At 41.9% G+C, this 16,203-nt stretch overlaps 1 protein-coding gene across 3 annotated transcripts in view; it reads left to right on the forward strand.

The window, feature by feature from the left end:
* The window catches only part of STAB2 (stabilin 2), a 73,056-nt gene that overhangs the window by 11,076 nt on the left and 45,777 nt on the right, over window positions 1-16,203 (forward strand). For all 3 annotated transcript variants that reach the window (XR_015286333.1, XM_023936777.2, XM_086887142.1), the window contains exons 8-18: window positions 1,210-1,406; window positions 2,153-2,286; window positions 6,250-6,383; window positions 7,913-7,995; window positions 8,632-8,781; window positions 10,029-10,172; window positions 10,957-11,019; window positions 11,112-11,231; window positions 11,873-11,926; window positions 12,606-12,686; window positions 13,634-13,783. Coding sequence is in view for 2 of the 3 variants with exons in the window: in XM_023936777.2 (XP_023792545.2) it covers window positions 1,210-1,406; window positions 2,153-2,286; window positions 6,250-6,383; window positions 7,913-7,995; window positions 8,632-8,781; window positions 10,029-10,172; window positions 10,957-11,019; window positions 11,112-11,231; window positions 11,873-11,926; window positions 12,606-12,686; window positions 13,634-13,783 (1,310 nt within the window). In the remaining variant the exon portion in view is untranslated. The remainder of the gene's footprint in view (window positions 1-1,209; window positions 1,407-2,152; window positions 2,287-6,249; window positions 6,384-7,912; window positions 7,996-8,631; window positions 8,782-10,028; window positions 10,173-10,956; window positions 11,020-11,111; window positions 11,232-11,872; window positions 11,927-12,605; window positions 12,687-13,633; window positions 13,784-16,203) is intronic.

Raw genomic sequence — 16,203 nt, forward strand, 5'->3', positions numbered from 1 at the left:
AAAGCTAGTCAACCCCCTTGAAATACATAAGGTGGACACTGGGTCGTCAGTGCTTACAAATCCACTGCTGTCATATCCCTCTGCTTGGTACAGTTCAGCCTCATAGCTTGCTTCCATGAAAATCAACAACAGCAACCAAGGGCAATCCATCATTTGGCAGCCCAGCTCCATCATCAAGCACAAAATATAGAGACAAGTAAAGTTCATCTTAGCTTTCCTGTTTTTCATGAAACAAAGCTAATAGCATCTCAGCTAGAGGTAAGCTCTACCTTAGAGGTGTCTTTATAGACCCCTCAACTTGCCATTGAATGTCCAAGTTAACTGTATAAGAGTCCAGATTTTCTTTTCCCTAGTCACTTTATGTCTTATGGTAGCAGTTCCTCTTTCTAGACCAATTGCAACAAAGAATATTGTTTAATCTGATGCTGGAAGCACAATTTAGAAGAGGTTGGCTCAGATCAGTCCCAGCTGAGGGGAAAGAAAGGGAGGAAAAGAGGAGAAAACAGTGAGAGGCACCACTTTGTAGGCATCCAGGACATGCCATCTTCTAGATACAGTGTGTGCTTAACCATAAACTAACCTGGACACAAAGATGTGAGAAGTTACTCTCCAAGCACTGCTCGATTTTGAAAAAGAACAAGCAATGCTATTGCCTCAAAAAAAATGGTTCATGGAAATAACTAGTTAGCTTCTAGTGCCATCCTGAAAGTAGAAGAGTGTGGAAGACTAAAGCACTTGCTGGACAGTTTTCCATACAGCTGAACTGATGACATTATATTGTTTAACCACCGGAAAGAAAACAGCGAAGGCCTATTGTATTGAGAAATATTTTCCAACTGATCTAACATGTGCTTGAAGCTTGCACAGACCTTATACCTCCCACCTGACCTTCTCTAGTTAAAATCCACCAGAGAACAAGGAAATAGTTGTGATATTTTAATGAGCACGTTACATGCTTTAATCTGTTTATAACTCAACTTGCCAAGTTAAGAGATCATTTCTGCTCAAAAACAAACAGTTGGTTGCTACGTTAGCATAAACACATTCCTCCCTTCCATCTCCATGCGGCCACAATACTTCAGACTTGACTGTTATGAAAAGTTTAGTCTGCCCAGGCTTTGTTTGGCATGGAGGTGCTCTGGTAAATTCTTGTCTTCGGTTTTAGGTCTGTGGGCAATGATTCATTTACTTCACTTCTTTTTTCACAAGCTATCAACCCGTGCTCCAAAAGGGCCTGCAATCCTAACGCCGACTGCGTTTACCTCGGGCCAAACCAGCACAAATGCGCCTGTCGAGAGGGTTACACAGGGGATGGTCAAATCTGCCTGCCCATAGACCCTTGCCAGGCAGCACATGGGAGCTGCCCTGCACAGACCAGCATCTGCATCTATGACGGTCCAGGAAAGGTCAGTGTAACTGCCCAGGAGGAAATAATGCTTCCTCTCCAAAAAGAAGGTGTGAGGGTATGGAAACAGCTCTCAAGGAAATCAAACGCTGTTCCCAGCTTTACCATAAGCCCTGCTGTTGACCAGGAGGGAGTTCTTTTAGCTCCCCTCTGAAAATAAGAATGGCAATAGTGTTGTTTTTTTCTGGGACTGTTTTGGCTCTGATTTGCCTCCCCAAAATGGAGGCATTGAAATAAATCTTCTCCCAGTTAAATTTTGTCTCTCTGACCACAGGGGACTCGTAGGACCAGAAGGGTCCTTATACTGGTACCACATATACATGTCTAAATTTAGTTTATTTAGGCAAAGCAATCTGAGCCTTTGAAAAGAATCAGTGAACAGCACTTTACAAAGACTGTATAATTATTCATGATGTTAGGACTTGCTCCAATTTCTGTGTGTAAAACTCGGACCAGCAAAAAAGCGAAACTTCAAAAGGCCTGGTTTGCTTGGACACCCTGAGGATCCAAGATGGGATTTGATCATTCAGGCTTGTTTTGCAGCTCATAGTCATCCCTCAGTGAAGTGCACATGGTTGAAACACAGGCTAGTGTGTACAAATATAGTCTCCATATTTGTGTCTGAACTCACCAGGTGATTAAGTAAGACACTTACTTAAGTGTTCAAGCTAGCTCACAAAATTATGCTGAAATCCACAGTTTGTGCATGGCTAATTTTCTCTCCCTTCTCACATTCTTCTGATTTAGTCCCACTGTGAATGCAAGGAACATTATACCAACTTTGTACCTGGGAAAGGCTGCAGCATGAAGGACAGCTGTGAAACAAACAACACCTGCCACAAAAAAGCCAAATGCTCAACAGTTGCACCGGGACAGACTATGTGAGTATTTTTGCTTATGGAAAGTTTCACAGCTTCTCCTTCCTTCCCTAAACAAATCCTGCTAAAACAAATCCTGTGGATGGACACCTCCTGGAGTTATCTTTAATGGCTTCTTTATCAAGGACAAATCACAAGATTTAATGGGGTTAGGGTCAGACAATTAACATAGTGTTAGATTTCATCAGGCCATTTGCTAATACCTATTGAATTTTATTTTTAAAGCACTCACAAGTCATTTCTACACTAGTTAATAAAAGCGACCAAAGCCTCTTTTCTCTTCCTCAGGGCAAGCAGCATTGTCTGTCTCACAGCTAAAGTCTCTTCCAAAAGGGAGTAACTGCCTCTTGGCAGCAGTCCCTGGCACATGCTACCCCTTCAACTGTGCCTGAGCACTTCCAGGGAAAACTGTTACTTGGTGTGGGCCAGAAACATGCCAGGCAGCATGCTGAAAATTAATCAGCATTAATTATGGGATAGCACTACCTCTCCTGAGTACCCTAATACAGATACAACCAGGGAATCTGCCCCCCAGGCTGTGAAAGCAGCACCAACCCTAGCAGATTCCTTAAAACCTTGAGCCAAGCAGGTGGGAAACTGCAAAACCTCTGGCAGACTTGGCTTTTTCTGTACAGAAATATGCTACATGGATGTTAGGAAAAAGGCACAAATGGCACTAAACTCTACAAAGCTCTCTTAAACCCCAGAATTTGGCTTCTGTGTTCCTATAGCTCAGTGGTGCCACATACTGGGTTAAAGAGCTGTGACTGAAATAACAGTTTTTGGGAGTTGAGAGCTTGTACAGGAAAGACAACATGGGCCATTCATTGTAAGTTAGGAACAAATAATCACATAGATCTGAAGACAGAAAGAACTCACTCAGGAGAGTACTCTTATTGCCAGTCCTTGTGCCATCATGCAGCTTTCCCTTACAGGATAATATCAGCATCACTACTGCATAAGCTATTGTGCATTTCAAACAAATTTATCTAGAATATCCCCTAGTTCTCTTCTACAGCATAGTGTGCTACTCAGACTGCTTACTATAGACCCACACAACACTTAGTGTAGAGTACTACCATGCTGCACAACATCAGCTGGAATTTTGAAATAAAATTCCAAATCAGGAGCCTTTTTTCCAAATTAGTCTCCGTTTCACCATTGTAAAATAATTTTTGAAAGCTGAGAAAGCTTTGAGAATTTTAGAATGGGAAAATGAAAAATTTATTACTGGGGATGGAAAAGAAAAATAAAAATTCTCTGCACATCATTCATTTAATGATATTTAATGGGAAAAAAGTACCAAAGAATGGAGTGAGATTGAAATAAAATTTGACCTAAGGAAAATCCATTTAGGAAAGAGGAACTTTACAAAGAAAAATGTTGATTTGTAAATGTGGGCACAATAAATGTATTCTGGTAAGTGACAGACTATTTTGGTTGCATCTCAGATTTTAAATGCATATTGGAGGGCTTCTCTGGTTGGGTTTTGTTTGTTTGTTTTCTAAAACACAAAGCTATAACAGAGGCCACAAAACTGCAGTGCTCCCTTCGTATTTTTGTTTCAGTTTGGTTTTTTTAAGGATACAGTTGTGCTATTAGCTTTCCCCACAGAGACAGTTCTACTTTCTCCAGAACCAAATTATTTGTACAGGATGAAACTCTCATACAGGCAAAGATGGAAAAAACCCAAACATTTGATTTGTGAGCATTACACAGCAACCTCCTCAAAAATCACAATTGCCTCTGTCTTATGTTCCTAAGTAGGTCTTTCCTGAGTGGGTGCTGACACTTTCTATAGTGTTGCTTTAGTACAGTAATCATGTTCAGCCTTGCCCAGAAGCTATGAAGCTCCAACCAGTGCAGATTTCCCTGCATATTAGATCATAACCTCTCTGGTTTCCAAGGAGAGCTGCCTTACCATCAGTTTAAACTCTATTATTTTCTCTCTTAATCCCACTCTCATTTTTCCTCTAGGTCTTCAATGTAGAAATTAGTAGCTTCATAAACCAAAACTCTATTACAGAGGGGTTTGGTAAAATGGAGACAGAAAGCTGAGCTTTCCTCTTCCAGAGAGACAGAGTAAGCTGAAGTGGTGACAGTTCTCATCTTTTTTAGTTCTGCTGGTCTTCCCCATGCCCAGCTACAGCAAGTCAATTCTTCATCAGAAGGAGTGAGGAAACAGGCAGGTTGAAGGGTTTGATCCCATGCAATAGGTGCTAATCTGTAATTGTTCAGTGCTTTCCTTTGGCACACAAATCCAAACTATGTTACCTGGATGTCCACTCAGTCATGAGCAATATTGTCCTCAGGAGAGGAGTTTCAAGCTATGCAGGCTTTTCTGCAGTTCACTGTGCCCCCAGAAATGATAGCCAAAAAATTATTATGTTTAACCACCTGCTTCTTCATGAGCATTGGATGAAAAAGTGAGGAGAGCTTTATTTTGAAACCTGGATCTGGTTTGTGCCATATTTCAAGGGTAGTTCCTTTTTTCTACTATGCTATTTCTCAGCTCCTTTGAAGCCTCAGTTGTTTTCTTCTCTGTTCAAAAGTGCAAGGGACCTGCCTACATCAATTCAGCAATATTTGCCCCACCAGAAAAAACGGATCAGCACCCAAGGAGCAGCTGTTCTTCACTCCCAGCTGTAAACCCTTCATCCAGGCTCCACAGTCATACTCCCTCTGTTCAAGAGATCCCCTTAAAAAGAAGTGGATAAACCCTCAGAATAGCATCCTAAAATTTAGGATGCTTTTAGGCTGCCATTTTTACCCAGGATCAGAGTAAAAGCTTGAGAGTCTTGGCCAAAATTTCAACATTCCTCTGAGCCTGCGTGCAGCTCCCTAGATTGCAGGGACTTGAGGGGACTTTCAAATAATATTGCTGTCACCAGAGAAACAGCTACAGCAGAGACCATACATGGGGAAAAAAGAGATGGTCTGGCATCAGGCTGCCACTGCTGTGGGGTGTTAGTGGCAGGTGTGTGTTTCTAACAACCATCACATGCAAATGATAATTACAGAAAGGGCATCTTTTGCTGATGTGATGTTCTTTCTCTAGTGCTGCCATTAGGAAAAAATATCCAGAGAGATGAATCATTGTGGGTAGAGCTTGTATGAATACTGAACATGCTGCAGAATTAATTGGGAAGGGTGCTATTAAATCCAGTGTCTGTCTGTCCATCTCATGGGCACTGTGACTTGAGTCTGCTTTAGACACGCAGAGGACTGGGTCAGTCACACATCACTGGCACTTCTCTCAGGCTGGAGTCCCCAGGAGACAGACAAGGTGTTACATATGAGTTGCTATTTCCAGAAGAGAGACAGCAGCAACACACCTAAAACAGCAACACATCTGAAAAAGCATGAGATTTTGTGCTGCAGCAGATAGATCATGTTAAAAGTACAAGTATTACTGCCCAAAATGGTGGCATTACTTAAAGGTCAGTGTAACAAACCACCCCTTTGCTTTGATGAAAGGAAAAAACTTTTTCTACAAAACCCATGCCGCTATTCCAAGGGCTGATGAGCTGCTATCACTCCCATAACTACCATTAATCCTGCCAAAGCCCATGACACGAGTGAGGTCTTCACAAAGCAGACTCCCTGCTGCAAGAGTCACACTCAACACATTTATCCTCACCCACAGACAGGCAGGTTCAGTGGATTTCTGGGCTCCAGCAACCACATTTTGGGACCAGAGGCTGCACATAGCCTTTATTCAGAGGTCCTGCAAGAGAGACACCACTGTCTCCTGACCCAGCTAACAAGAGTCCACCACATCAGGCAAGGATCCATCAGGCTGCCCCACACACTGACACACTTCACAGCGTGCAGAAGCATTAATAAAGAATTAACTGCAATGCACCATTTTCAGGTGCTTCCTGAAAATGCCTTCAGAGAAGCAGCAGGTAACACCTGGTGCCATTTTGTTGCGAGCCACAGCTAAAAATCCCAATCCCTTCCCAGGTGCACGTGCCAGGGAGGCTCCGTGGGGAACGGGTTTGTGTGCTATGGGAACATCATGGAGCGCCTCCAAGAGCTGAATGCAGAAGTGGGAGGACAGTGGCAGGGCAAGCTGACATCCAGCCTCTGGCTCATGGGTGAGTAACCACATACCAGAGGAGCCAGCTTCTGCCCAGGGAGCTGATCCTGCCCTGACTTCCCCCCACGTCCCCTGCTACAGCAAAGTGTCACCCACAGAATGACAGAGCACACGTGTCCTCCTGCAAAGTCCCTCAGACCATCTAAAGCTGCTCTGCTCCTCACACCGTGAATGCAGTCTGCAAGAACTTCCAGGCAGAAGTGCTAAACGTGTGCCCACAACCCCTCACACACCAGTATCAACAGCGAGTTTCACCCCACAGTGTAACAAGAAGAGTTACCCCACTTCTCCCTGCCCCCACTGTTTTGGACAAATGAGATTTGGTCTGGCATGACACACGCTAGTCCATCATAAACACTGGCATTCCCAGGTACCTTGTGAACTGAACAAACTAACAGCCTTCATCATCTTCTCTATGGCCAAAAATTTGAGCTATGGACAAACGCTGCTAGAACTGAGCTGGATCTTTGACTTAAACTTGTAAATATGGGGGGAAAAAAATCATCTTCTGTTTAATATAATTTGCCAAGTCCCACAAAGCCCAGCAATTAAAATAAAGACCATGAATTCCTGAACAGAGCAGAATAAGAATCCCCCACAGCTGGCCAAGGTCAAAACCTGGCAGTGACTTTCATACTCAGCACTGAAGATCAATATCCAATCCATTGCCTCAGCACTGAGAGTTCAGTCACAGTTTCTCTATGCATTTCTCCTCAGCATGCTGAGTTAACAACAACACAGATTTTATGTTCTTTGGTTAAGTTTTGGACATAAATGTACCATATGATCTACTAGCCAGAAGCTACAAAGATGCATTAACACAGATTATCTTACAATATGTTCAGTCCACGCTGATGTCTTTCAAAAGCTAAGAATTTATAGATGTTTTGTGGGACAGCATATTTATTTTGAGGTACATTCTCTGTACAATACACCTGTAACAACTGTAAAGATTTTTACAATTCTGATTTTATACTTCTGGAAAAAGAGCTGAATATCAGAAATATTTAATGCCTTCAGCTGCAGAACCAGTGCTCTCTCATGCTGCTGTCTTGGATACAGAAACAGCCTCTGGGTAGTAAATGAATTCTAATTAACTTTCAGTGCATCAGTTTTGATTACCAGTCATGTGTTTGCTGATATTTGCAGTACCAGCAGGTTATCAGAGCATATTTCCCACCCCATAGAGATGGAATTGATTTAGAGCAGAAGGCTGTCTTCCTGTAAGGACACATCTCCAAAGAAACTGCTGGGTTTGTGCTCTTGCTCTGGCATGCATGCCACAGAATCCAGGCTGGCAGAGGCATCCTGAACATTTTGTCTCATTTTGTGTCAAATATGCAGCAGCACCTGGATTCCACATCCCATCTGTCTCTCATCTTTTAATGACTTGGACAATCAAATCTTAAATTAATATTTAGTAATCAGATAGTATTATTGCTTATTCCCCTCAGCTTTGCACAGTCTCTTTGTCGAATAAGCTTTTCAATAGGCATTTAAACTATTTTTATTCCCTCTTCTCATAAGAAAATACCTATGAATGGCAGCTGAGCACTCTGGGACCATTTACTGTGCTTGTACCAACGAACAAGGGACTCAAAGGTACAAATGTAAGTAAACAAGAGAAAAGGTTTCACATCGGGGGAGATTTGAGTTCTGCAGAAATCCCATCTGTATTGTGTTTTGATTCAGCAGATACAGATAATTTTCCCCAGTACAATTCTGGTCACACTTAAATCTAGGGGCCACATACTGCACATTTTTCCCACTTGAAAGAAAAACAAAATAATTTAAGTTAGGGTAGAACACTGTCACGCCTCAAGTTTTGGACTGTCTTACATGATTGTGCTCAAAGTCTTTTTGCTCATTTGAGACAGGGGCTGAACTAAGATCTGAATTGTCAGTAGGCAGGCCTTCAAGTCACCTTTTACATAAGGGGGGACAAAAAAAAGGCTTTAGTGATAAAAAACAGAGACTGACATGTAGGTAACACCTTCCACTGACATCAGGACAATTCTGGAGGTACCGACTGCTCATGCAGGGACATAAGGGTACAATGTGAGCTGAACAGAAACCAAGAGAAGCCTCCACTTTTTTCAGACTCCACCACCTCACTCTAGGGTAAAATATGTAATTTCAGAATGTAACAGCTGAAGAGAACAAAAAAGAATTCACCATTAATTTTTTATATTTTTTTTTAGATGAACCCTGCATTGAAATAAATCTCTGTTCCTCTGCTTTTCTAGATAAAGGATCTTCTTCAAAATAAACAGAAAGCCCAGTACTTTGTTAAACTCCATGTTATTGCAGGTCAACTGAACACCAGTAGCTTGAATAATGCTAATGTAATATATACTTTGACTGGCAAGTCAGGAGAGATGTCAAAGGGAGAAAAGGTAAGTGGCCTTTCAGCCTCCCACAGCAAGAATTGTGCTCTCTGTTCCCTCCACAGGGATTAGGAAAGCTCTTTCTGCAGGGAGACATCAAGGTGAATATAACTGTTGGATTATGAAAAACCACAGCTGTAGCCACAAGTCAAACTTGAAACCTCACTGGCACCAAAGTTCCCACTAAAACCAGAGGGGAAAAAAAGGTTATTTTTAGACAGGTATCAGCACTGAGTGACTTGGCAGACTAACACAGACTGGTCTAAAATTTTTGGTGAAATGAAGTTCTCTTAAATCTGCAGGTATGACCAACACAGCTGTGGGGGAAGGGGAGGGGCGTTAAGAGAGCCCAGGTCAAGTAAGAGGTGTCAGGGAGAGAAAGAAGAAGCCCAGAGTTTATTCTGGAAACCTGTGAATACTGCTCACATGGAGCAAGCACTGAATGAGTTGCAGATCCCACCTCCCACTGAGCATCAGCAGCCTTGGAACAATGCAGCAAATGGAAAAGTACCTAGCAAAGTTCATCATTAGCCCTGATCATCTAATGTCAGTAAACATCAGGGCAGTCTGATTCCACACTTACAAAAACTTGTTTTCTATGGATGATATACTGGATTTTATAATCTGAAATTATTGTTCTTGGTCCATTATGTGTCTCTTGATGGATTGGGCCGACGTGGAGGCTGAAATCAAGTACTTCTCATGTTTTGTATTAGATCAGTGGCATCTGAGCAGAGATATCTCCTTTGTATATTCAGTGAGTACATACTCCACTTGTAACAGGAAAATATCCTTGCTGTCTGAGCCCTGTTTGTTTCCTGAAGGCTTCAGTACAGTGCATAATCAGCAACATTTTGTTGTTTTAAATATACATAGAATATAAGGAAATGGGTTGGAGTGCCATAAGATTATAGGAGCTGACCTTTCCAGTACAACAATATTTTAAATCATTTCCTGACAGATTTTTATTGCTAGCGGTCACCAGACCACTCTCAGGTACACTGAATTCCCCTCAGGGCCTGTCTCTGTTTCTCTTCTGAATTTTGCTGTCCTGAAGCAAAAGAATATGGTCCTGATCCAACAGGGTTGTTTTCCATTTCCTTGATAAGCACAGGAAGCAATCTTTAGCCTCCCCAGATTTAAAATGCTCAGGTGTTGGCAACTGGAGGGGGTCTTAGAGTACAATCAACCTCTGTACTCACTCTGCTATCATTTCATAATAAAGAATTCACTATCCATTGCCTGGCTTCTTTCAGGATAATCAGTTAAGGATTAGAATCCAAGGAGGAAGGAGGAAAGGAAAAATTTTGCAGGGAGATATTATTGCTTCCAATGGAATTTTGCACATTATTGACAAAGCCATGGACAGCGTGGAGCCAACATTTGAAAGCAGCAAAGAGGTGAGCCATAAGTTATATACATACAATGTCAAACTTTCTCTTAAAATTGTTTCACATTAAGTGAATGTGAAGGAGGATGACTGATAGAAACTAAACAAACTGAGCCATTGCACATCAGCTCACAGAACAATATTCAAAGTTGAAAGGTAATGACACAGTTTCCACAGAAAACAGGCATTCAGCTTCTGCCAAGCTGGTCCATAGAGGGTTTGGATGTTCTCACTGTATCTGAGGGGCTCCTTGGAAAATTGGCAGTCATGGTTGGTGAATTTCACTGAATTCCAGAATCACATACTAAAAGGAGGAACATCTGTACAGATACCAGGCAAGACTCGTATTCAAAGTTTCAATTCCTGCCCCCAAAAGGCTAATATTAAAAAAAAAAAAAAAAAAAAGGGTGATTTTAAATGCTTTGGGTTTTTTGATGCCCAGTTTATCATGCTTGCTTAAAAATTCTTTTCTTTATGCTGCATTTTTCAAACATTTTACTCCTCTACCTCTTTTTAGTGGGGATGAAGAGGTAAAAACCCTTTCCCCATACACACACATCTGTGCCACCACCCAGTATTTCAGGACAATGACAAAATCTAACTATAAACCAGCATAGCACCAGGAAAAAAGTGCTGCCATCCCTGTCATTTCCAAGCACCACCATCCCCCCGAATGAAACGTATTCAACCTGTAACAGCTAACACTCATGCAGTAAGTCAAGAAATGTGTCATAAGACTGGTGTTTATTTCATGTTCCAAGTTACAAAAAAATCTTACTTGTATCCTATTTCAGAAAACCATAATGTCAGTACTTCAAGCTAATGGGAGATACAGCCAATTTACATCTTTGATAGAGGTAAGAACCCAGAAAAGCAATTACATAAAGCTACTTTCAGATGTTCTTTGACATTAATATGTAATTTCACTTTTATTTTTAAACCAAAACAGAAAACTGGCCTGGGAATGGATTTACAGCAGGACAGCCAGCCTTACACTGTCTTTGTTCCAAGTAACAAGGCTCTGAGTAACATAAAAGCTGAGGTTCTGGATTACCTGCTTTCTGTAGAGGTACAGTCTTTCTATAAGACAAATCTTTCTCAGCTGATAGATAGACAGATAGGAGATGCATACATGCATTGTGCAGTGTTCATCTAAATTAGCTCCTATGATCAAGGCAGAAAGCCATCCCCAGCAGTTAAGGATCAGGACATCAGCTAGAGAGGAAGAGAATCTGGGGTCTCCCATCACATTTAGGGATGATGTTCCTCCACACCAGGCCCCCAAACCTCTGCTTTTGCCCAGACTTCAGACTGGACAGCCACAAGGCACAGCCCCAAAACCTCTCCTGAAGTGCACTACCCTTGGTAGGAACAGTCAAGGGAAGCAGCTGCCACAAGGGCTCGGCTGGATGGGAGTCCCTGCTGATGGGGTCCCAGGAGGTGGATACTGGTGTCCTGTTCCCTGGACACCTCCTGCTGTCCCAGCACACATGCATGTCATGGAAGGCCCATATCAGAATAAAATGTGGTGTAGGGTGAGGGCATGGAGAATGCCAGGGTGCCTGCCACAAGCTCAGCACCACCACTGACCCAGAGGTTTCTGGTGCACCAGCCTGGGATGCTGTTCTCATTCCCATGTCCACTCAACAAGCCTGATGGGGTTTCTGAGGCTCATTTTGGGCTAAAACAGCCTCTTTTCTGCACTGGCAGGGCTCCTGGAAGCTGCTGGAGCTGGTCCGATATCACATTGTCTCCAACACTGAGGTGAGCAGAGCTGCTTTGCCAGCCCAGAGTGTAAGAGCAAGAACCACTGTCAGGGGGTATTTTCAGGACTGCAGGCATGAGCAGCAGGAAAAGGACTTACTGCCATTGAAATCAAGCTATCTCTGAGCCTTTTCTGCTAAAATCAGTCTTCTGTTTTTCAGAAAGAGCTGGCTTTTCCATCCTCTAAGCAAGCCCTCTGTTTTCCCTGGAGGCAAGTTCATTCCCACCTCAGTCTCTGTTGTGGGGAAGGAAGGAAAGAAGTGACTGTATCCTTAATGAAAGCTCTGTTTATATCATCTGACGTGGTCACTCCCAGCACAGAGAGTGGGATCAGAGGGAACAGAGGCAACATGAAGGACCATGTACATGTGTCATGGTACCAGCACCACCACAGGGCTATTTTTAGAGACAAGTATTAACTTTAATTAGACTGATTGTTATAATTGGAAGGAAAATTCATATTCTTTTGAACAATAAGGTTCTCACAATGCAGGAACCAGCAAGCTCAGTCATGATTTAATGACACTAACTTTGTTACACAAGCTGGTTAGTCACTGCAAGGCTGACCACATTGATAATAATTTTCACGCCCCGAAGAAAGTCTTTCTAGTGAAATCTGTCTGGATTTGAAAAGGGTAATGATATTACACTTCTCTCAACCTATTTGTATTCATTTCAGCTAGAGGTTGCCAGCCTTGTCTCAATAGAGCACATCAGGACCATGGCAAAGCAGTTCATTCACTTCAACAGGACCAGCACTGTAAGTCACAGCCCTCACCTGCGAGCAGCTCACTCTGATCAAGGCAACTTTGCATGCAGGGAGAATAAAAAATGGGATAAGGGGAGGCATTAGCAGAGGAATTTCTTACTACAATGAGGCAGGAATTTTCAACTTTTCATTCCCACCTACTGTCAGCATTAATATTATAAAGGATGCAGAGCCAATGAGTGGTATATAACCCCCATTCTGTAGGGGTTTTGTCCTTATGATTATCCACAGTCCAGGAATGATCTCTGTTCATGCTCTGCCTTATTTAAAAACAAAAATAAAATCTATAAAAAATATTATAAATCATTCTGTAACATATTTTAGTAATTTTAAACACTTATCTGTGCACACAAAAATATTAATTTTCTCTCTTTAATATTCTAGTCTCTGATCGTGATGTACTTAGTGAACACATTTTTAAAAGTGTTAATTTATCAGTGCTTGTGCAAAACCAAACTGATCTGTTAGGTTAACTTCCTTCTCTTCTGGAGTGGAGATGCACCTATAAAAATTCTTGTAAGGGCAGAGCAGCTGCAGGAGTAAATGCTGAAAGATTGTTTGTTTTCCTCTCTCCTGTGAATTTGGATAGATCCCAGATTATCACTCACTTCCCCCCTCCTCTGTCAGAGAGGCATGCTTAAACCCACTGAAATCAGTGCCTGAAGTCATCAGCAGTCTTCTCATTTTGGCCAGTCTGTTATTCACCAGTTCCAGAGGCTGACAGGGCAGATACATGGAAAAACTTCAGATACCTCTGCTGAAGACCAAAAAAATACACAATATATGTGTGCTTCTTGCATAAACAAGCATAATAAAAATTAGATAGAAAATTCAAAAGAAGCATGACTAGAAAGTAATTTTCAACATTTAAACTTAAATCATCAGAATTTGAGGACCTAAAAACACTTTATTATTAATAATGATTTATTGTTTCATAGGGACAAGTCTTGGTGAGTGGAGAAAAAATGGAAGAAATAGATATTGTTGCAAAAAATGGTCGCATTTATACCCTTGAGGGCGTTCTCATCCCACCCACAATTGTTCCAATCTTACCACATTGGTGTGAGGAGACAAGTCAGGTCACAAAGGTAAGAGAAGCATGATGAATCTGTATCTCCAGCTTTTCCCTACGAAGCATTCCAGCTTCCTCTTTACTAACTTTCTCTGATATCATCCATTTGAAACAGGTATTTTTTGGAAATGATAAAATAATAAAAGTGGCCACCAGCCTAGCAGTACTGCAAACAGGGAACTCATATGAACACATTACTTTACCATTGTAAAAAATGTTAAGCTGTTGCATTACCCCTTTGAAATACCCTTTCTCTTTCCAGTCCAACTCTTTCCTCCAGTTCCTGAGTCCCATCTGTGCATACAATGGGGATGGGAATGGTACATGGGAATTTACACGTGTCATGTTCTCAGGGCAAACTACTCCAGATCAATATTTTCATTTCTACTAAACATTCAGGGAAAGGAAACAGAAAATTTAAATATTTACATAACAATTTTATATTTGTATATTAGAAATATGTTATTTTCAGCAGCCACAAATTCCCCTAGCCCTGCTTTCCTCCAGAAACAAAACTGCTCCTGTTTAAAAGGGTGGATTTTGACAAACCTTGCTTACTTAGGTTACACAGTCCAGGCCTTTACTTGGTAACATTCAGATGCTGTTTCTGGTAAGAGGGCTGAATGTCAGACCAAACTTTTCACTTGGAGCAAGCACAGCTCCAGTGAGCTGCCTCTGGACCATGTTCAAGCCCATATCTGGGCCAGTAACAGTTCCGGTACAAAAGGAAAACATTTAATGTCTCAGCTTACAGCAGTCCAGAACCACAGCCTGCAAAGAGGTTCCCAGCAGAGCTGGACAGCATCAAACTGTAATGAAGAAAACACTGGCAGTAAAGATCTATTACCTCTGGCAGTAACTACAAAGTGCTGCACTTGCAATATAGTCATAAGCCAGGCAAAGCTCCAAGCAGCAATCTCTGATGCAAAAAGCAATCCACACCCAGAACATTCCAGTAATTCAAATTCCTTACCAAAAACCTACCTAAAAATTATTTACAACATCAATTGATCCTAAAGCAACAGACAAAAACTAATTTAAAGACAAAACAAACACTGTTGGTCACAAAAATTACTCCCCAAATTTAAGTCAGGCACTTCTGTCAGCCTTGAAATCTTAATGCATAGCTAAAAATATAGTTATGTATTTCATGATTTAAGAAAGCACTGCTAACCAGGAAAACACAGTTTTGAGAAATTTTGCAGTTTTTACTCTGCACCAAGCATTTCCATCACTCTCAGAAAACAGGAGTAACACCATGTAATAAATACTACTTGTATTTAAAGAGTTAAAGGACACAAACCTTGTAGGAACCAGTAGATCTACACATGTACAAGAACTTCGCATCCCTAAAGATGAAACCTTTGGGCAAATGCATACTTAACTGTGTAACCATACCCAAATGCTGAAAGCTGCAGCTGAGCCTAGCTGAAGGAAAGCAGGGCTTATTCTTAATGTCACAAAGAGCACAGAAGGGACAGCAGGTGCTCAGCAGCTGCCTGATGTGTGGACCACGGCCAGATCTGATGATCTCTGACAGTGCTCAGAGCACTGAAGAAGCAGCTGACCCCAACTCCCTGCTCCCCTTTCCCCCAGAGACCATCACCCCCATGGCAGATTTGATGGGAATATATCTCTGTGCTCCAGCTACTTCAGTGTGAAGGCAGTGTGTCAATCTGCTACTGAAAACAGATCTGACCTTGCCTGGATGTGCAGACTCTTTTCTCTGTCCTCCACTGGGCCGTGGCAGAAGAGAGGGACCAGGCTCCCACTCTTAGGAAAAGGAGGGAGCAGGTGCATGTGGCTGGGACCATTCCAGGGGGAGAAAGGGACTGAGTAGGTGACATTAAGTGGCACTGAGCAGCAGGAAGAGCAGCACCAACAGAGGAAAACTTTGCCCACAACAATCAGCCAGATTTTAATGTTCTAAAGGGGCAAAAGCACAATTACACGAATTTTCAGACAAAGGCAAGACTTTATGTCAGCTTCAGACATGACTATGAAGCTTGTAAAAGAGCTTTTATAACATCTAAATGTATTTGCCAAAATATATATATCTGACCCACAGATTTTAAAATAGGAGTGGTGTTGGTACCTCAGCTGGTTGCTGCATGAATACTTTTGTAAGTCTGGTTCTTTATTCCTTTAAGTCTTGGAGACATGAGGGACTGCTAAATCCAAACCAGTACCTGATTCTTTCCCCACAGCTCCAGTGATAAATCATCTGGGAGAAATGACATAATTCAGGTTTATGTTCTCCTGTTCAATGGCTACAAAACAGAGGCACGTAACACATTGGATGCTGACTCTAGGATTTATGCTAACTTGATTGAAAAACAAGACATTAATAGTCACAAGGACAATAGCTTTGACAAACTCCATATCCACACTCTGAAAGTTTCAGCCTCTCTGAAGTAATTGCATGTAGAGCTTGTA

The sequence above is a fragment of the Cyanistes caeruleus genome, chromosome 4, assembly GCF_971803275.1.
Source record: "Cyanistes caeruleus chromosome 4, bCyaCae1.hap1.1, whole genome shotgun sequence".
Lineage (NCBI taxonomy): Eukaryota > Metazoa > Chordata > Aves > Passeriformes > Paridae > Cyanistes > Cyanistes caeruleus.